The 21,446-nt window shown below is 51.0% G+C and overlaps 1 protein-coding gene across 5 annotated transcripts; it reads left to right on the top strand.

Moving 5' to 3' along the window:
• Positions 1–504: 504 nt before the first annotated feature.
• Positions 505–18,782, top strand: WNT5B (Wnt family member 5B). 5 transcript variants are annotated; one of them, XM_017863270.1, is made up of 5 exons: positions 505–682; positions 2,598–2,734; positions 3,955–4,202; positions 11,334–11,626; positions 17,363–18,782. In XM_017863270.1, the coding sequence occupies exons 2-5, from the start codon at positions 2,655–2,657 to the stop codon at positions 17,819–17,821; spliced, it is 1,080 nt and encodes a 359-aa protein (XP_017718759.1). In that variant the 5' UTR covers positions 505–682; positions 2,598–2,654; the 3' UTR covers positions 17,822–18,782. The 5 variants fall into 5 exon arrangements, with proteins under 5 accessions (XP_017718759.1, XP_017718767.1, XP_017718754.1 ...); XM_017863278.1 differs by lacking the exon at positions 505–682 and adding an exon at positions 732–896; XM_017863265.1 differs by lacking the exon at positions 505–682 and adding an exon at positions 1,265–1,478.
• The last annotated feature ends 2,664 nt before the right edge of the window (positions 18,783–21,446 follow it).

The following is a 21,446-nucleotide window of genomic DNA, read 5'->3' as shown; positions in this document are numbered from 1 at the left end:
TACAGCTTCCTGCCGCCCCAGTCAGCATGCTGACTGCCCATGCTGATGAAACCAGTCGCCAGCATTTACCTTTCTAAGGGGTCCTTTCTCCTCCCACCCCAGCCTACCCCAGCACGAGAACGTAAGAGAGGGCGAACAGCTGCCTGGCTTCAGTTCTATGGCCACTCAAGAATTGGCTCGCATCTGTCTGCCAGGCCAGAGAGCGTCCTGAGGGGGTTGGGGTGTGTGTGTGTGTGCGCGCGCGCGTGCACATGTGTGTATGGGGGAGTTCAGTTTCAGGTACCATACATCTGGAAGTCGGAGAAAGAAGCCACTGCACATGTTAGAGCCATGGGGGGGGGGCAATTTTTTTTTTTAAAAAAAGCATTTTAATAGGCCGAGAGTCTGGTGGAAAGTCTGGGGCGGGGCGGGGGGCGGGGGGTGGAGTGGAAACAGCTGCGGGAGTGATTCTTGTCTCCATATATGTTTATAAGGCACTGAGGGCGGGATTAGCGGCTCCTGGGAAGTCTGGCCCTAGTCGCTGTGTCAGCCTGTCCTGGGGGCAGTCAAAGCCACAGTGACCATTAGCGGGCACCCAGGCCTGTCTTTGGCTCAGAAACGGTGGCCCCCAATGTAGCCTGGGTTGAACCTAGGAACTGCAGGACCAGAGAGATTTCACTGGAGCCTGATGGAAGGGTGACAGGTGAGAGGCACTGGTGTGAGGGACAAGTGTCACAGGTGGGGAGGAAGAACTCCGCTATCTAGTGGTGGAAATGTGTGAGGATCAAAGTCCGCAGGGAGAGTAGGTGTTGCAGGCGGCAGGGTGGTGAGCTGGGCATGGGCTGGGCAGGAGGCTTCGGGACCGGAGAAGCAGGAGGGCATGGGCAGCCCTAGCTCTGCAATCCCGGGAAGGACTGGTAGGTGGAGTTAAGGATATTTGGACTAGCAAACGCTTTGAAGCTTTTCTCTTGTCCTCCCTACTCGGGACCTGGTCCCCTCCCCTCTATAAAACCATTAGCTCCTGGTGCCAGCCCTATCTCTGCTCCATCTCTCTTGGTTCCAGTCGGTGCATTCACAGACCTTCTGCCCTGGGGGACAAGGAGGATTTATGGGGGGAGAGGAGAGGGGGAGGGGCATCCTTCAGAGGAGGGGAGGTCTGAGGAGAGTCGGGTGTGGGGGCTGTTAGTCGCGGGCTGGAGGCCGGCTCATTTCCGAGCTGGCTCTGCATGACAAAGGGGAAGGAGCAAGTTCCTTCTTTGATCTGCCCCTTGCCGGCCCCACACACCTGCCTGTTGGTTCCCCCGCTCCAGCTGAGACTTCTAGAAGGAAAATCAAAAGGGGGTGGGGGAAAGGCTGTGTCCCAGCTCTCCTGGATCCCGCTTGGGCCACCTTCGTCTCCTGGTGGCCCCAGGACAAAAATACTTCCTGGGCCGATGGCCCGAAGCACCTGCCGCCCCCTCCCGGAGAGCCTGGGGACGTCGACGCGCAAGAGTGGCGCGGTGAGCCGGGGCGCGCGGGGCTGCGCTCGTCAGGTCCGGGGCCGCAGGGGCCCGGGGAGGCCGCTGGAGGCGCGGGTCCCGCCCAGACGGAGGCCCCAGAGGACCGCGGGGGAGCTGCAGGGGGCGTGTGTCTTAGGCGTCGGCTCGCGCTAGGGTCCAGCAGCCCGGATCTGCCGCGGGTCTGAGGGGCTGGGGCAGGGGTTCTCGGGGATGGATAGAGGAACAGGCGTGAGTTACAGCAGGCAGGAGGCCGAGAGGTGGGAGGCTCGGGAGCTACCGGGGAAGGGCTGTGGCATCTGGAAGATGCGTCCTCAGCTCAGGCATTTGATGCCAGCGCTGCCGCCTGGCGTTGGCAGTGTCCTCGGCGCAGCTGCTGGGCAAGGTGCTCAGTGCCGCCCTCGGGGGCCACGGTGCCAGGAGGGGCAGGGGCCGCCTAGGGAGGCACCACCTCAGCCACCAAAGCTTTCCGGGCGGGCGGTTCGCGGTGTGGCTTTTACATTTCTCAGAGAAGGTGCCTTGAGAAAGTGAAAAGTGCTTGATCTGTACACAAGGGTTGGGACTCAGAAAATCTGCTGCAGGTGAGCAGGGCACAGATGGAGAGGGGAAACTCCTCCTTGGGTGCAGGTAAATCCAATTCACCAAATTTTTTTAATTCCACAAAGGAGAGCCTGAGGGTCAGAGAGAATTGTAAGTCTCTGGGCTGAAATGAGAGGTAGTGACGCAGGGGAGTGGATAGGATGGTCCCCATTTCTTTGGACATTCTGCAGCAAGGACAGGTGTGTTTTGCAACAGTCTAAGTGGCCTCCCGGATGCCGAACGGAGGAACGCAGCAAGCTCCACTCTTGAAATTACTTGTTTTCATTTCTGTTTCTGGTTTCTCAGATCATTATTTCTTTGGAAAGTAAGCCCTGCGCAGGGCTCCCAGAGTTTGGGGTAAGAGACAGAAGTCCTAGGGTGGGAAGATGAGCGGTGGGAGGTGGAGACTGGAAAGAGGCCGAGCTTCTTTGTGGGGAGCAAGCAGCATGTAAGCATCCATGCACTTTTCTCCACCTCACCCCGGCTCCTGGTGTGCCCCTATCCGCTGAGTTTCCACTGAGTCTCCATTTCTGTTTTCTCCAGGGAGCCCTACTCTGGAAGCTGTCAGTCCCAGGGCACTGGGGAGGACTGAGGCCGACCATGCCCAGCCTGCTGCTGCTGTTCACGGCTGCCCTGCTGTCCAGCTGGGCTCAGCTTCTGACAGACGCCAACTCCTGGTGGTGAGTGAGAGGGGCTGAGGTCCCGCCTGCACAGCCGGAGGCCCCCTTCAGTGGCTGAGATGAGGAGGAAGGGCACCCTGTGTCCATGGTACCTTGATTCCTAGGAATACTAAGGGCCTCTTTTATCCCAGGAAAGCTAAGAACGCTCTGTGCCTCTCTCAGCCCTTACCTTTGTAAGGGTTCCCTGAGGATAAAGGATCCGTTCATCTGATTTTTTTTCTCTAATCCTGTCCGCATTGCCTTTTTCTTGGACCTTCCCTCGTACCCACGAATTGTTAGAAATTGCTCTTGGGCCAACAAGAATATCAATACTTCGTAGTTTTTTGTTCCTTTGTTTTGTGTGTTTTGCTGGTAGGAGATAGAATTCCTCTTTTCTAAGTCTGAAGGCCAGATGAGGGGTTCACAGCACCATGGGTGGCTGGCTTTCTTCTTGTGTTTTAAGGCTATTGTCATTGCCAAGTTGACATGGAAATGGCAGGCGATCACCACCTATTTTGCATGGTCTCTGCCACTAGCATTTTTACCCAGATGGCAAATCTGCAGCCTTCTCATCTAACACTCTATATGGGTGGTAGATGATGAGCAAAAGGGAGAGCCTCTGAACTGGTGAAGAGTGGATGAGAGGAGGCTCAAAGTGAGACATGGCAGTGAAAACATGTAGAATAGATCGTGATGTATGTAAAGTGATTGGATGTTAAAGGCACAAGGGGAGTCCCATGCAAAGGAATTGATTGCTTTCATGGCTTACCATGCACTTGGGCTGCACTGAACTAGGCACTCCTACTCCTTGAATGAGGCCTGCGCTCTCCCGTTGAGGTTTGGCTCTTTTTTGCCCTCTACCTAAAATGAAGAGCTGCTCCCCACCCCTTGTCTTCTTATCTGCCTGCACCCCCATTCTTAAGATCCAGTTCAAATTCTGGCCATTTCCCTATAAAGGCTTCTCTTCAGCCATAAGAGCTATTTTCCTCTCTGATCACAGCAGATCCAGACACTCGAGTCTGTCTGGGGCATTTGGCCTCTCGCGTGTCCTTTGTGTTCATGCCTCAGCTTCCTTCAGTTTGTCCTTTGAAGGCCAGAACTCTGATTTACTAATTTTTCTTTCCAGGGCCTTGTACATAGGGAAGCATTCCCTAAATGTGTTGAATGAATGACTTCATGCTGCACACAGGCGCATGCTCACTCCTGGGCCTTTCTTTCCCCTTTCTGGATTGCTGTCATAGGTCATTAGCTCTGAACCCGGTGCAGAGACCCGAGATGTTTATCATCGGTGCCCAGCCCGTGTGCAGTCAGCTTCCTGGGCTCTCCCCTGGCCAGAGGAAGCTGTGCCAACTGTACCAGGAGCACATGGCCTACATAGGGGAGGGAGCCAAGACAGGCATCAAGGAGTGCCAGCACCAGTTCCGGCAGCGGCGGTGGAACTGCAGCACGGTGGACAACGTGTCTGTCTTTGGGAGAGTCATGCAGATAGGTAAGAGGCCATTACAAGAGGGCTCGGCTAAGGAACTGCACTCATCTTGTTTGTGAACAATGAAGTGCTCTCAGGACTGGCACAGGGAGAGCCCAAATGGAGCCTAACTGGGTTCTCTCTAGGCTTGGCAGCGGTGTGTACCAAGCACCAAGAGAGGCACATGAGGAAGTGGGCTCTGGGAGGCTGCAGAAACCACATGCTTCATGTTCCTCTAGCTCTCTGCCTTCCAGCCTCGCCTGGGGCAGGCTGCTTGGGACTCATTGAGAGGGGGCAGAACATCTGAGTTGACTGAGAGTGGATTAGGAGAGCCGCCCATTGCCACCGCCTTTGTCTCTCAGCACAAAAAAGAGCCTTGGGTAGAGAACCAGAAATTGCAGCCCTGCACGTCTGTTGGATTTTTGTCTTTTCCACTTGAACCTTGGAAACAGAGAGAGACATGTTGGGCCAAACTGGTGATAGCTGTCGCTAACCCAGCCCCGTCCAGTCCCAGCTTTTTCATTTGAAAGGGATGTGTGAACCTGGGGGAAGGGGTCCGACGAAAGAAAAGATGAGAGGGAGAGGGCCAAGTCTTCCTGGATTCCTGTCCCTTCCCCTCTCCCACTGCTGGCCAAGGATTCTTGGGCTACCCTATGGCTTAGATGGAGGTGTGATCTGAGGTCTAATTGTTTTCGGGCCTTTTGAAATGCAATCCTCCCCTCTCTGGCAAGAAATTGAGAAATCCGGCCCTATTCTACTGGGTCTTATCCCCAGGGCCATAAAAGCGAAGTGTTAGAATGCTGTATTCCTTCTGCCTGACATTCTCCCAGAACACCTCCCTTCAGAAGGTTACCTGAGGCTGGAGTTTCCTGAGACAGGGATTTCAGCCTGGCAAGGGGAGTTGGGGAAGTAGAGATTTCTTCGTGCTCCTCTCTTAGGGAGGATACTCGGAAGGCTCCTTCCCCCTCCCACTTTTTCCAGACCTCTTTCCCTACCCTCTCTGTCCCATATGGAGAAGTAAGGCCCAATGCAGTGGCTCACGCCTGTAATCCAGCACCTTGGGAGGCTGAGGCAGGAGGATTCCTTGAGGCCAGGAGTTCAAGACCAGCAACATAGTGAGACCTCTGTCTCTATTAAAAAACATTTTTTTAAGAGAGAGAGGGAATTAAAGATGGGGAAAGTACATGTTGAAACTTGCTCCTCTCTTGCTTCCTTCGGTATCAACTCAGGTGCATAAAAGGAAGGTCCTAGTGTTCCTGGGACAGTCTTAGGGGGCGGCTTTCCCAACAGAGTGGACTTGGGGGTTTAGTGGGATTTACTCACAGTTTATTGATTCATCTCAAACCCACTTGGCATTTGTCTCTTCTTTCTGGCGAAAATCTTGGCAGCACTCCCTGCCCTGTGTTGTGGGCAAGGAGACTAGGACGGCCCAGGTGCAGAGAGAGTCTCCTCTCATCTCTTCAGCGGAGTTAATGTCTCTTGGGGACCTAATGTAGGCCTGATGTTGGCTGGATCCTTTTCATGTGTATTTCATGTGCCTAAAGGCCCCAAAGTGAGGCTGTACTTTAGGAAAGAAAGGGGTTGGCGAGAAAAGACACTCCGCTGGGTTCAGATGTGCACCAGGTGCCTACCGAAAGCAAACCCTGTCGAAGAGAGCCCATCTCTGTGCCCTATTCTGTTACCAAATGGACCCCTTCTGTTTGCCTGATGTTCCCCCTTCCTTTTTTTTTTTTTTTTTTTTTGAGGCGGAGTCTTGCTCTGTCGCCGGGGCTGGAGTGCAGTGGCCGGATCTCAGCTCACTGCAAGCTCCGCCTCCCGGGTTCACGCCATTCTCCTGCCTCAGCCTCCCGAGTAGCTGGGACTACAGGCGCCCACCAGGTCGCCCGGCTAGTTTTTTGTATTTTAGTAGAGACGGGGTTTCACCATGTTAGCCAGGATGGTCTTGATCTCCTGACCTCGTGATCCGCCCGTCTCGGCCTCCCAAAGTGCTGGGATTACAGGCTTGAGCCACCGCGCCCGGCCCCCCCTTCCTTTTTATAGCATCACTGAAGGCTCATGCTACCTAGGAGGCTGTCCTCCCTTCCTCCCCCTGAGCCCAGAGTAGCTCCTGGTGAGTCTTCCCTCGCCCTATCTTGAGAATGACAAAGGCTTCCTTTCTCCTTTGAAGCCGCTGCGAAAGTCGGTCACCAGAGGGCGGCAGAGCAGCTTGGAGGAGCCTCTGCCCATTGCCCAGCCTCTGCCTAGGGAGCTTGGAGGCACCTTGGGCTGCTATGGAACACAGAGGGCATGAAATTGTTCTGCTCTGTCCTGTAGGGGAAAGATACGCGTCCCTCTAGTAGCTGCATGGCTGCTTTTTTTTTTAGCCGTTTATTCTTGACATGGTTAGAGATTCAGCTCTGAACTGTTGCATATATAGATAAACGCCAACATTGCATGTCCATTCTGAAACCCCGAATTATCTCTTTCTTGCTGAAGGTAGCAACAGTAGATGGCACTCAGTAGGCTTACCCAAGGGCCCAAAGGCTGCCCCGTGAAGGCAGAGCTACCCACACTCAGCTTCTGATGAGGCCCCGACTGAAAGAGGCAGGCAGCGCACCGGAGGGTAAATCTGGACCCCAAACAGTCATGATAGGTTAGAATCGTCTGCGTACAAAATCTCTGGTTTTTTTGTTTTTTGTTTTTTTTTTTTTGAGACGGAGTCTCGCTCTGTCGCCCGGGCTGGAGTGCAGTGGCCGGATCTCAGCTCACTGCAAGCTCCGCCTCCCAGGTTTTACGCCATTCTCCTGCCTCAGCCTCCCGAGTAGCTGGGACTACAGGCGCCCGCCACCTCGCCCGGCTAGTTTTTTTTTTGTATTTTTTAGTAGAGACGGGGTTTCACCATGTTAGCCAGGATGGTCTCGATCTCCTGACCTCGTGATCTGCCCGTCTCGGCCTCCCAAAGTCTCTGGTGTGTTAGTTCAGCTGCAGGTACGTGATTTTAGAAGGCAGTTCTGAGAGGGCTGATTCAACTCTGAAAAGTGTGTTTGCTAAAGAATGATAGAAATAAATCAGACATATGTAGCTTGGAAAAGTGAAAACGTAAAAGGCTTAATAGTTGTTTTCAAACACGGAAGAGCTGTCAAATGGGAAAGGGATTATAGCACAGTGCAACTGCAGCAGGCAGAAATCATAAGGAGGCATATTTCAGCTTAATACAAGAAGGAGCATTCTGGTGATTAGAGTCATTTAAAAAAAGATGGAATGGATTGCCTTGAAAACCCAGCCCACTTCTCTGAGGAACTCTGTAGAGGGAAAGCTCCCGGTGGATATGGAGGATAGCTCGGGGCTGAAGCTGGGGAGGCTCCTTCCGTTCCAGGATGCCACATCAGGGGGTTGAGGCTGCATTTTAAGGAGATGAATTCCTCAAAGTGGGGCCCAGACCCTCCTCCCTGAGAGCCTCTGTGGCCATCTTACCGTCCCCAGTGCTCCTTATCTCATTCTGAGCCCCGTAGACCAGGTCCTATTGGCCAAATCATGAGTGGAACTTCCTGCCATCATTTCGGTTTTTCTTGGACTATTGTTATTTCACAACTGACCAGAAGCCAGCCACGGGTTCATAGAGAAAAACGGACTCACTCAGCATGGTCTGTTTGTAAACTTCACTGTGTCACGCCCAGATAATCAAGAAGTAGGGCCAAGGGGGAGATTTCTCTAGACCTATTGATTGATTTCGGACTGCTTCCCTTTCTACCTTCTAAGACAAGACTGTGGGATTCTCCCTGGTTTAATCTCTGAGATCAGGATTGAATCTGTTTCCTGCCAAGAATCACTCCCTTCTCTCCATATCTTAGTCCCTATAAGTATCATTTGTTATTTCTTTTTTTTTTTTTGAGACGGAGTCTCGCTCTGCTGCCCAGGCTGGAGTGCAGTAGCAGGATCTCAGCTCACTGCAAGCTCCGCCTCCCGGGTTCACGCCATTCTCCTGCCTCAGCCTCCCGAGTAGCTGGGACTACAGGCACCCACCACCTCGCCTGGCTAGTTTTTTGTATTTTTTAGTGGAGATGGGGTTTCACCATGTTAGCCAGGATGGTCTCGATCTCCTGACCTCGTGATCCGCCCATCTCGGCCTCCCAAAGTGCTGGGATTACAGGCGTGAGCCACCGCGCCCAGCCCATTTGTTATTTCTTATAAACCACTTTATTGAGATATATAACTTACATACCATGCAATTCACCATTTTAAAGTGTACAATTCAGTGGCTTTTAGCATATTCACAAGGTTAAGCAACCATCACCACTATCTAATTCCATAACATTTTCACCACTCCATAGAGAAACTGCATACTCGTTAGCTGTCACTCTCCGTATTCCAACCCTCAACCCTAGGCAACCACTATTCTTTCTCCACGGATTTGCCTATTCTGGGCATTTCTTATAAATGGGATTATATAATACATGGCCTTTTATGACCGCTCCTTTTACTTAGCACCATGATTTAAAGGTTCATCTGTGTTGTAGTCTATATATATTTCTGTTTTTTTTTTTTTTTTTTTTGAGACAGGGTCTCACTCTGTTGCCCAGGCTAGAGTGCAGTGGTGTAATCATAGCTCATTGCAGCCTCCAGCTCCTGGGCTTAAGCAATTCTTCCACCTCAGCCTCCTGAGAAGCTAGGACTACAGGCACGTGCTATCATGTCCAGCTAATTTTTTTTTTTTTTTTTTGAGATGGAGTTTCACTCTTGTTGCCCAGGCTGGAATGCAATGGTATGATCTTGGCTCACTGCAACCTCTGCCTCCTGGGGTCAAATGATTCTTCTGTCTCAGTCTCCGAGTAGCTGGGATTATAGGTACCTGCCACCACGCCTGGCTATTTTTTGTATTTTTAGTAGAGACAGGGTTTTACCATGTTGGCCAGGCTCACTCCTGACTTCAGGTGATCCATGCTCCTTGACCTCCCAGAGTGCTAGGATTACAGGCATGAGCCACCACGCCCAGCTTAATTTTTTCTTTTTTAATGTTTTTGTAGAGATGAGGTACTGCTATGTTGCCAAGCTGTTCTGAAACTCCTGGCTTCGAGTGATCCTCCTGTCTCGGCCTCCCAAATTGCTGGGATTACAGGTGTGAGTCACCACGCCCAGTCACTTTTTATGGCTGAGTAATATTCCATTGCATGGATAATACCATATTTTGATAACCCATTTACCCACTGATAGTTTGGTTGTTTCCATTTTTTGCCTGTTACGAAGAATGCCGCAAGCAGCATTCCTATGCCAGTTTCTGTGTGGACACATGTTTTCATTTCTCTTGGGTATAATTAAAAATATTTTATTGCTAAAAAATGCTGACAGAAACACAAAGTAAGTACATGCTATTGGAAAAGTAGCACTGATAAATTTGTAGCAGGATTGCCACAAACCTGCAATTTGTAAAAAACGTAACACCAGCCAGGCGTAGTGGCTCACGCCTGTAATCCCAGCACTTTGGGAGGCCGAGGCGGGCGGATCATGAGGTCAGGAGATCGAGACCATCCTGGCTAACACAGTGAAACCTTGTCTCTACTAAAAATACAAAAAATTAGCCAGGCGCGCCGGCGTGCGCCTGAAGTCCCAGATACTCCGGTGGCTGAGGCAGGAGAATGGCGTGAACCCAGGAGGCGGCGCTTGCAGTGAGCCAAGATTGTGCCACTGCACTCTGGCCTGGGCGACAGAGTGAGACTCCGTCTCAAAAAAAAACCAAAAACAAAGAAAGAAACAAAAAACGCAACACCGGCACAGCAGAGGAAAGCTGAGCACAGTAAAACAAGGAGCTTTGCCTGTGTTCTTAGGAGTGGAATTGCTGTGTCCTATGGGAACTCTATGTTTAACCTTGTGACTGTTAGCCTTAGACTGCCAGATTGTTTTCCAAAGCAGCTGCACCGCTTACCTTTCCCACCCACAGTAAGGGAGGTTTCTGTTTTTTGCATATTCTCACCAACTTGTTATTGGCCGTCTTTTTGATGATAGCCATCCTAGTGGATGTGATTTGGGCTTGCATGTCCCTGATAGCTGAGTATTCTGAAACAGACATTTTACTGAAATAGAGCATACATTATATGAATTTTTAGGTGGTTCACCACAGCAGTAAAGGGGAACATAGTTGGGATTTTCTGCTGGAAAATGATCTGGGTATTGAGAGGGACCGTGATGAGTGTCTGGAATTGTAGGTGCTATAAATGTGGTTCCCAGTGCTCCTGAGTTAGCAGGCAGTGTGGATCCTGTGGAAGAGAGAGGAAGACAGCGTGGATCTTTCTAGACACTGTAATTCTAATTCATTTTTGACTCCTGGCCTCTGCCACTGTCTAGCTAGATAATGGCAGCAGTACAGACAGACAGATGTGCAGCTCATAGAGTGGTGAGAAATGGCATCTGTGAGGGAGAGGGAGACATTTCTGTTAGGCTACAGTGTCCTACTCTTGATCCCATGATTTCTTCCTTAGCCTCATTCCGTCCGACTCCCATGTTCTGTGTGTTTCTGAATGCCTATTCTCCCCTCTGCTGAGGTCTCCCTCCTAGGAACCTACAGGTCACACACAGGCTCTTTGCAGTGGGTATTAGTGCAGGCCAGGGTCGGAGGGACTTTTGTTTTGTTTGTGTTTTTGAGACAGTCTCACTCTGTGGCCCAGGCTGGAGTGCAGTGGTGCCGTCTTGGCTCACTGCAACCTCTGCGTCCCGTGTTCAAGCAATTCTCTGCCTCAGCCTCCCAAGTAGCTGGGATTGCAAGCACCCGCCACCACGCCCAGCTAATTTTTTGTATTTTTAGTAGAAATGGGGTTTTACCATCATGGCCAGGATGGTCTTGAACTCCTGACCTCATGATCCACCCGCCTCAGCCTCCCAAAGTGCTGGGATTACAGGCGTGAGCCACTGCGCCCGGCCAGGGACTTGTTTTATTCTGGGTGGTTTCCTAGGGCTGAGCTAGGGCCCAGAGGCGGAAATAAAACTGAGCCGATTTCAGCCCATTATAAAGAGACGTTTTCTAGCATTAGAGCTACAGGAAGTGAAAAGCGCTCCTCCTGAGCCCCCTGCCCCAGGAGTGTCAGCAGAGGCTGCGGTGGGCGCGTCAGTCGGGGGAGATGGGGAGAAGGACAATCTCTGGGAGAGGACAATGTACCCCCTTACTGTCCCTGCCTCATTTTGCAGGTAGCCGTGAGACCGCCTTCACCTATGCAGTGAGCGCCGCAGGCGTGGTCAACGCCATCAGCCGGGCCTGTCGGGAGGGCGAGCTCTCCACCTGCGGCTGCAGCCGGACCGCGCGGCCCAAGGACCTGCCCCGGGACTGGCTGTGGGGTGGCTGTGGGGACAATGTGGAGTACGGCTACCGCTTCGCCAAGGAGTTTGTGGATGCCCGGGAGCGAGAGAAGAACTTTGCCAAAGGATCAGAGGAACAGGGCCGGGTGCTCATGAACCTGCAGAACAACGAGGCGGGTCGCAGGGTAAGCTGGGCCTCCCTGGCCTCCCCAGCACTGCAGACCTACGGGGCTGTCCCCGGGCTGTGCCACCAGCTGTGGCCTGGCCATCAAGGAAACGAGTTCGTCTGACGGTGAAGATTCTTACCTACAATTGCAAGTTTAGATGTCCACACTATTGAACAAATCCTTTTCAAAATGCCTCACTTCCCAATGGGCACGTATGCTTTTGTTTTTTGTTTTGTTTTTTGTTTTGTTTTTTTCACTAACTTTATTATTTCACAGTTCCTAGAGGACTTAGGTGCAATGTTTGGATCAGAATTCCAGCAGAGCTCTTGGCCACCCCTGCTTTGCAACTTGAACAGATCATGCGATTGGGTATTTAGGCCATTAGACCTCATCTAGGGTTCATGCTCTGTTAAAGGCTCCAGTAAAACCAGAGTCGACTTTTAAAAACTGCTATCATACGTATCCAGAAACCCAGTCAAAAAACATGATGAGGTACTAATGACAAATACACTTCTGTGCTAGGAGTTTTTAAACCTAAGTGGAAGTGTGAGAAGACAGCCATCTGTTGAAGGTTCAGGGAAACAGCCTCCCCAGTCTCATGTAAGATGTGACCGCCTTTTAAGCCTGTTTCAGTAGAAACAACAACGCAGGTTTGAGGGGAGCTTGGTTCATTGTACGTGCAGAGCACACCTGGGCAGCAGCCTCGGGCCCCTAGGTGGCGTGCTGGAAGGCGTGAACCTTGTTCCTGAAAACCCCTCCTCTGAGCATGTATCCGGCCTCCACTTTTCTTTGCTGTCCCCCATCATGGCTGCCTCTGCCCTGCGAGACTGGAGGGCCTGCCCCGCAGGAAGCTCTGCCTTTTGCTGCTTCTGCATAGTCAATGTTGACAGGGACCGAGGGCGACATGGGTGGGCACCCAGGTTTCCCCTGAGAAAGATCTGAGGTCTGAGCACTGGGTGGTGAGAGGCTGTTTCTCCTGGAAAAAGAGCTCTCAGGAAACAGCACGGACTTCTTTCCTGGAGTGTTGTCCCCACTTGGGTCTACGTCAAGTCAGCTGGCTCTGGTTCCCAGGTGACGTATTGTAACAAAGATGAACTCACTCAAAAATGAGAATGGTGGCCGGGCACAGTGGCTCACGCCTGTAATCCCAGCGCTTTGGGAGGCCAAGGCAGGTGGATCACCTGAGGCCAGGAGTTCGAGACCAGCCTGACCAACATGGTGAAACCCTGTCTCTACTAAAAATACAAAAAATTAGCTGGGCACCAGATACTTGGGAGGCTGAGGCAGGAGAATTGCGTGAACCTGGGAGGCGGAGGCTGCAGTGAGCCGAGATCATGCCACTGCACTCCAGCCTGGGCAACAGAGCAAGACTCCATCTCAAAAAAAAAAAAAAAAATGAAAATGGCAATTTCTTAGAAGTTTAACGGTGGCACCCTGGTGATTCAGTAACAGGGTATGAATATATGCCTCAAAATTTCTTTACATAGCAAAATCTAAAAATGTGAACTCATGAGAGGCTGGGCACGGTGGCTCACGCCTGTAATCCCAACACTTTGGGAGGCCGAGGCGGGTGGATCACCTGAGGTCAGGAGTTCAAGACCAGGCTGGCCAACATGGTGAAACCCCATCTGTAGTAAAAATACAAAAAATTAGCCAGACGTGCTGGCACACGCCTGTAATCCCAGTTACTTGGGAGGCCGAGGCAGGAGAATTGCTTGAGCCAGAGGTTGCAGTGAGCCAAGATTGCACCACTGCACTCCAGCCCAGGCAACAGAGCAAGACTCTGTCTCAAAAAAAAAAAAAAAAAAAAAAAAAAAGTGAACTCATCTATTGGAGCACATATCCAAGAAATGGAATAGGAAGTGTCTTTTGTCTGAATGGGGATTTTGTGGTATTGGCTGGATGGAATGTGGTGCACCTGTGTGCATAGCATCACCAGCCCTGGGATATCAGGTAGAGACCAGAGTGGGTTATTTGCTCAGGGTCTTCCTTACACCTCCCCTATCCAAAGGCTACTTTTGTTTCCCAGAAAAGGGTGTGTGTAAGGTGGTGTCAGTCAGTGGTGATGTTAGGAGTTCTGGTAATTGCTAATCTGTGATTACTATAGGCTAACCCAGGGCAGAGAGACTGGAGGCATCTCAGGTGACTTCTGCTCAGGGCGTGTGTGCAGCCTCCCGGTCTCTCAGGCATCCTGTCTGTCTCCCAGTCCATTTGCCCACGTCTTCGGGTGTCTGAGCCCGAGGAGTAGAGACGTCAGTGAAGGGGTTAAGATCCACACTTTATCTCTTGAATGCCCAGAGTCGATCCAGTTTTTGAGATCCTAGTTGAAACACTGCCCTCCCCAGTCCCCATTGTTAGTAGTTTTTCTCCCGCCTGATCTTCAGTCGGGCGTTCTTGCTCTTCTCAAGTATTCCTTACTCTACCTCTGCCTTGGAAGGTTGGCGGTAGGTTCCTGTGGGCAGGGATTGCCCTCTCTACCCCTTTGCTTCAACCGTGCATGTGCTGTATGTGCCTGGGGCAAATGGATACGCACAGAGGAGGAGTTCCGTGTTGCCTCCTCGGGAGAGGTCAGATTCACAGAGGCTGCTTTTGGCTCTGCTGAGCTGTGCTATGGTGTCCGCACGTGCCTGTGACCATGCAGGTGACACCCACTCTTCCCCTTTCCCCTGCTGCTGGGTCCGTCTCATTTTATTGCCCTTAATTGTTTGTTGACTTGTCTGGGCTCTTATCTGGCAGCCTTCTCTCCCATCGGGCTTGTTCCTGGCTTGCACACCTTCCCTGTCTCCCCGCTTAGTCCCTTCCTTCAGGCGCCACACCTCTCCTCTTCCTTAACTCCTTATCTCTCCCTTTGCCTCTACCTGCTTCAGGGTGGGAATTCCTGGCCCTCTCTATTTTTTATCCTCTCCAAGGAACACGCCTGGCCATCAGTCATCATCTGAGGCCAGAGGTATTCACTGCCTGCCTCCTCACACCTACACACAAAGTTCTCCAGCAAGGACTGAGTGATGGCTGGCATGGCAAATAGACAAGTATTTTAGAACCAGATTAAAAAGAAGAAAAGATTATCCAGGACCTGATGTCTTGACACAGAGTCAATCTTAAGCTCCTTTGCCAGAAGTTTCTCTTGGCCCGCAAGAGCATCTAATAGCTCCTTCTTAGACAGTGGCGACAGCACCCGCGGCTGATGTTGTTCTGCCACTGAAGGGTTTGTAAGCATTTTCCAGATAAAAGCCTGGTGCCTAATCCTGTGACATTCCTGTCTGTCACCAGGCTCAACACACCATTAGATAGAAGTGGAAGAGGAGCTGAGAGGGGGCTTTTCCAGGGACAAATCGTAGAACTAAAATATTTTTTAAAGCTTTTTTTTTTCTTTTGGCTTTTTGAGTTAGCAGTCTGGGCTGAAAATTGGCATTCCCCCTATTGCCTACAAAAGGAGCTTGTGTGTGTGTGTATATATATATATAGATATATATATCCACATATATATCAATAGTAAAATATGAAAAAAATTGCAGATATTCCTATCTCTACAACGTCTTTGAATTCGGGAAAGGATGGAGGGGGTGTTTAAACTGGTGTGCTTCCTCTTGGATTTGTTTTCCTAAAATTCTGGTCCTTGCCCTGCAGAGTCTTGCTCCGACTCTCCTTCCCCAACTCTGAGTGTTTGCCCTGCAAGAGATGCTTATCCATGCTCCGAGCTGCTGAGCGGCAGGGTGCACAGTTTCCAACCCTTAATGTTTCCTTCTCTCAGCAGTGCCAGACGCCTGTCATCCCTCTCTAAACCAAGGACATTTCCAGAGGAATGTCGGGCTGCGGCTCAGACCCAGGGCATTTGGGCCGGAAGGGTAATTGCAGGTCCCGGCTTTGAAGTGTCTGTGGGAATGGGGTGTCAGTTCCTTTATGTCTTGGACCTGGAGCTGCCCGGCTAAGTGCTGGTGCCTTTCACCGTGGGACGAGCCTTCCTTCCCTTCCTCCTCTGCTCTAAGCCAACTTTAAGCCCCAAGATGGGAGTGAATAAGTGCTTGTTGTTCTGACTCCTTTCTGGGTGGCCTTGGAGGTTAGTGAGCCTCTCTAGAGCTTCAGCTTTTCCACCATAAAATAGTGGGAATAATTCCGTACCGGAAAAAACTCAGGAAGACTTTTGACAACAGTCATATGCACTGATGATGGCTGTGCTGTCTCTTGCACCTGCAGTGGTCTCTGCTTAGCTCTGAATAAAGACACAATCTGGGGGCTCTTGAAAAGAAATCTAAGAGAAACCCTTGAAAAATGAGTCCTGACTCAGTTGGTGACAATAGCTGTGCATAAGAAAATGGTCTGCAGCCGGCTTGCGTTTTCATCCCGCCATCTGCACGTCTGGGCCTGCTGCCAGGGTTGGTTGCCATGGTGCATCAGTATGCTGCCATTGAAAAGCACTTTGTAAGCAGCTTTCTGGTCTGCTCTTGCTTTTACATTTTGATGTGGGATAACTCAAGTTCACATCTACTCCAGGTGGTGGTGGTTCTGTGACTTCTGGGTTAGACTTGCTTTCCGACGAAGTGCTCTGCAGGCAGGCCCAGCCACTTGCAGTTCCCTTGCACGTTGCTTCACTGTGTTACTCCGCCTCTCCCGGGGGTGTCTGGGGGCTGCTGGGGAAGAAGAAAGTGGTCTTGCTTACAAATGGATGGCGTATGGCAAGACTCCTGATGACTCTATGGAGCTAGTGACTACGTGGCAACATGGAGAAAGGGGCCATTTAATTCTCAGAGTATTTGACAAGATCAGGGAGAGTTTTGGGCTAACCAGGGCTATGCCAGGGATTTCTGTGATAGGCTTGTGATACAATTGGATTCTTTTTTCTGACTTGTGCTCCTATTATGCAAAAGCTCAACACATTTTGTTGTTTTGTTGTTTTTTTTTTTTTTTTTTTTTTTTGAGACGGAGCCTTGCTCTGTTGCCCAGGCTGGAGTGCAGTGGCCGCATCTCAGCTCATTGCAAGCTCCGCCTCCCGGGTTTACGCCATTCTCCTGCCTCAGCCTCCCGAGTAGCTGGGACTACAGGCGCCCGCCACCTCGCCCGGCTAGTTTTTTTTTGTATTTTTTAGTAGAGACGGGGTTTCACAGTGTTAGCCAGGATGGTCTCGATCTCCTGACCTTGTGATCCGCCCGTCTCGGCCTCCCAAAGTGCTGGGATTACAGGCTTGAGCCACCGCGCCCGGCCTGTTTTGTTGTGTTTTGCTTTGTTTCTAGAGATGGAGTCTTGCCCTGTTGCCCAGGCTGGAGTGCAGTGGCACAATCCTAGCTTGCTGCATCCTCAAATTCCTGGGCTCAAGTGATCCCCCTTCCTTGGCCTCCCCAGTAGCTGGGACTACAGGCACTAGCCACAGTGCCTGGCTGTATTTTGTTGGTTCTTATTTATTTGTTGGAGGCTTTGATCAAGATGGAGATATCTTTGTTTTCCGGTTGTGAAAAGGATGCGTTGACTGTAACAGGTTTTGAGGAATGAGAAACTGATAGAGTAGAAAGTGAAAGTGCCTCGGTGCCATCCTCTTGGCTGATAGGAACAAGTTGCCTCCCGGTGTTATTTTCTGTGGCACCCCTTTTGTTTTCCCTCTGAGCCCCCGAGCATCCTGGAAGGATCTTTGCATGCATTTGAAAAGCTGTCTGTCCCCTACCCTACCCGCCCCTCCTGTGTCCGAGGCCTGTGACTAGCCCAGCCTCCCTCTGGGCCTCTTCTGCCGGGATCCTCCTTACTCCCTTCCTTCTCTTCCCCTAGGCTGTGTATAAGATGGCGGACGTAGCCTGCAAATGCCACGGCGTCTCGGGGTCCTGCAGCCTCAAGACCTGCTGGCTGCAGCTGGCCGAGTTCCGCAAGGTGGGGGACCGGCTGAAGGAGAAGTATGACAGCGCGGCCGCCATGCGCGTCACCCGCAGGGGCCGGCTGGAGCTGGTCAACAGCCGCTTCACCCAGCCCACCCCAGAGGACCTGGTCTACGTGGACCCCAGCCCTGACTACTGCCTGCGCAACGAGAGCACGGGCTCCCTGGGCACGCAGGGTCGCCTCTGCAACAAGACCTCGGAGGGCATGGATGGCTGTGAGCTCATGTGCTGCGGGCGTGGCTACAACCAGTTCAAGAGCGTGCAGGTGGAGCGCTGCCACTGCAAGTTCCACTGGTGCTGCTTCGTCAAGTGCAAGAAGTGCACCGAGATCGTGGACCAGTACATTTGTAAATAGCCCGGGGGGCCTGCTCCCGGCCCCCCTGCACTCTGCCTCACAAAGGTCTATATTATATAAATCTATATAAATCTATTTTATATTTGTATTAATAAACGGATGGATGCTAAATAATGAAAAGATGAAAATGGAAAGGAAAAGCTTATTTAAGAGACGCTGGAGATCTTTGAGGAGTGGACTTTGCTGGTTCTCTCCTCCTGGTGGGTGGGAAACGGGGCTTTTTCTCTCCCTCTGTCGAGGACTCTCAGGATGTAGGGGGACTTGGAAATATTTTCTGTCTGTCCACCATGGCCTGGAGGAGGGAGGTTGTGGTTGGATGGAGGAGACGAGCTTGTCTGGAAGTCTGGAGTCTTTGCTGGTTAGATGACCGCCTGTGACCCTGGCCCTAGGCCCAGAGGCCCTACGAAGGTGGCGGGAACTCAGCTTCCACCGCGACGTCTTCAGGGTCTTGCCCAGAATGTAGATTGGTTCCATAAGAGGCCTGGTGCTGTCTTACTCTTTCATTCCCGTGCGTATGTGCAGCATCTACAGTTTACAGGAGCGGCTCCTTCCCTAAAATGAGGAGAAGTCCAAGGTCGTCTCTGGCCCAGTGACCACAAAGAGCTCTGCACCTCCCGGACTTTGGGCCTGCCTTTCCAGTGAGAATTCTTCACCCTCCACCGTTCACCAGCTCCTGCCTGAAGAGGAATGGGGGCCGTTTGACCTGACATGTCAGGAAAGCCCTGAACTGAATGTTTGCGCCTGGGCTGCAGAAGCCTAGGTGCGTGACCGGCCTGCGTGGACGTCATGCTGTCTTCCCCCCACGGGAGGGGAAGCTTGAGCTGCTGCTGTCACTCGTCCACCGAGGGAGGCCTCACCAACCACAGGACACGACGACAGGTCAGGCTGGTGGGCCTGGCGTGCTCATCATCTCTGTCCCAGGTGTACAGTTTCTCTCTGACATTAAATGCCCTTCGTGGAGGCTTTGCTCCCTTTCCTTATTTGGACCCACACTGATCTTTCACGAGTCTCCTTTTATTTTTTACTTGATCTTTAGAACTCTCCTCCGCAGTGTGGAAGAGGGTAAGGGAATTGAGACTCCTTAGACTATATAGTCTGGTGATTAGGGAGAGGGACAGAAGAATGTTTTGAGAATTAAATAAGGTGATACATTTAGGCATCACCCCAAGGACTAGCACACAGTTAAACACTCAGGAAGCGGTAGCCATTAATATTACTACTATGAACAAGGGAATTCAGAGATTTAAGCTGAAACCTCACATTTACCTTCCCCTTTCCCTTCCCCGATTTGATAGCTTATCAAGCGAACCCTGGCTTGTTCCCTGGGTCCCTGGTAAAGCACGGGTGATGGAGATGCCCTTTGCTGTCTGCTCTGTGTTGCTGTCTGCAGTTTTGGACTCCAGTATCTGGGGCCAGGAGGGTAAGGCTGAGCTTGGGGATCCAGGAAGGGAGATGTTATTATCCTAAAAAGGGAGGAAGGAGTGATTGAGAGAGACACTGAGCCAGGCTGCTGTAGAGTGACCAGCCTGCAGGTGAGCCGGTAACTACAGAAAGACATCAGTTCTATTCTAGAAAACTGTATTTCTGGAGAAATAATTGCTGAGTTAATTTGGGTTATAATGAGCAAATTATTTTGCAAAACTGCTTAAAAGAGATTCTGCCTGAGGGCATTTATGCCATCCATACTACTTGTCTCTTTAGTACCTGGAGGAGAATGTTCTGACCCAGCCAAGAACCTCAGACCTAGAGTTATTTTACCTGTAGCTACTCACACTCACCCAGATTCCTTTGGTTGACACTTTGAAGGTGACATTTCATTTTCATGAAAGAAAATGACTGAAGTTATGGTCGGGCGGGGTGGCTCACGCCTGTAATCCCAGCACTTTGGGAGGCTGAGGTGGGTGGATCGCTGGAGGTCAGGAGTTCGAGACCAGTCTTGCCTACATGGCGAAACCCCATCTCTACTGAAAATACAAAAATTAGCTGGGCGTGGTGGCACATACCTGTCATCCCAGCTACTCAGGAGGCTGAGGCAGGAGAATTGTTTGAACCTGAGAGACAGAAGTTGCAGTGACCAAGATCGCGCCATTGCACTCTAGCCTGGGCAACAGAATGAGACCCTGTCTCGAAAAAAAAAAAAAATGATTGAAGTTAATACAAAAGATGAAAACCATGTCCTGGTCTTCATTCGTTGACATTTAACCATCTTAACCACCTTTAACCAGAACTCTCCAGTGGCACGGATCAACCGTGATGATAGGGTTTTGAAACACTGGCCAACATTACTGTTCTTCCCCACATCAGTTCTAGAGGTTTGGGGAATGACTGTATCTGGTGCTCAAACTAACCTGTTTTTAGAAGCCCCCAGAAATTAGCTGAGAATTGTTGCCCATAATCCCCAGAAGTCACTTCCGTGTTCATGAAGGGGGATGGATAATCCTTATCAGAGTAAGGTTTTCCTGCAGAGTCGTGGCAAGTGGTGGAGTAAATCCGTTTTCTTTCTGATGTGGGGCTAAGTTGTGTTCAAATACCAGTGTGGTTGTTGCGTCCACTGACCTATGTTTCTAAGTAGGTGGGAATACGGTTATAGTTACTTGTCACTTGCTTGTTGAAGCCTGCTGGATTGACAGCTGTCTGTGAATCTGTGAAGTGACCAGTAACGCTGTGGGAATGCGGCTGGAGAATGCGGAAACCAGCCTGAGAAAAGCAAGTGGGCTTCTGCTCAGAATCGTAGGATGCTGGAACAGGAAGGGAACAGGGCAATCACAACTTAAGCTCCTGGGGCTCCAGACAAGAACCTCCAGATTCTGAGCAGGTCCCACACCTTAGTGTGCTTGTAAAAATGCAGAGTCCTGGGTCCCCAACACCAGGAATTCATATTCAGCTGGTCTGGGGCAGAATGTGGGACCGGAAGGGATCCGATGCTGTTAGCTCAAAGACTACACTGGACTTGCAGATGCGGAGAGCTAAGACCTGCCAGGAGGCAGGAAGCCTGGTCCTGATTCCCAGCCCAGTGCTCTTTGCAGCCCAGGCAGGGTTCCCTATACCTGAAATGTGTTATAATCAACATGTAGTCTAACCAGATCGTTGCATTACTTGACCAAGCAGTCCTAGCCAGCCCAGAGAACCGTTCTGATGCGTTGGAAAGAGCTTTCTGGCACAGAGCAGAACTGATTTGCCTTGGGATGTTCCACCTCCCTCCTCTGTCTAGGATGGGTAGAGACCTACTGATCTAATTCCTGAATGTCTATCATAAGGCGATGTGTTCTTAGCTATTTATCTTTGCCTTATCTTCAAAAATTAAGATAAAGGTATGCCTGACTGCCTCCATTTAATAAAAAGACAGGATGGACAGCTAGAGGATGGGAGGACAGGAAGGCAGTCACAGGTATGGTTAAGGGTAGGGCAGGCTTCCATTCATCCAAGCATCGTGGACAGTCTCCAGAACTTGGATTCTAAGTCCTTACTTGGAGAGCCCATTTTGTTCTCTTCCACTCTCCATCCTTTGAGGGGAGAAACAAAACTTACTCTTTGTATTAAAACCTCAAATTGGGCCGGTTGTGGTGGCTCAAGCCTGTAATCCCAGCACTTTGGGAGGCCGAGACGGGCGGATCACGAGGTCAGG

This window comes from Rhinopithecus bieti, unplaced genomic scaffold (genome assembly GCF_001698545.2).
Source record: "Rhinopithecus bieti isolate Rb0 unplaced genomic scaffold, ASM169854v2 scaffold_2654, whole genome shotgun sequence".
NCBI classification, from domain to species: Eukaryota; Metazoa; Chordata; class Mammalia; order Primates; family Cercopithecidae; genus Rhinopithecus; species Rhinopithecus bieti.
This window is presented reverse-complemented; position numbering and strand designations above follow the sequence as displayed.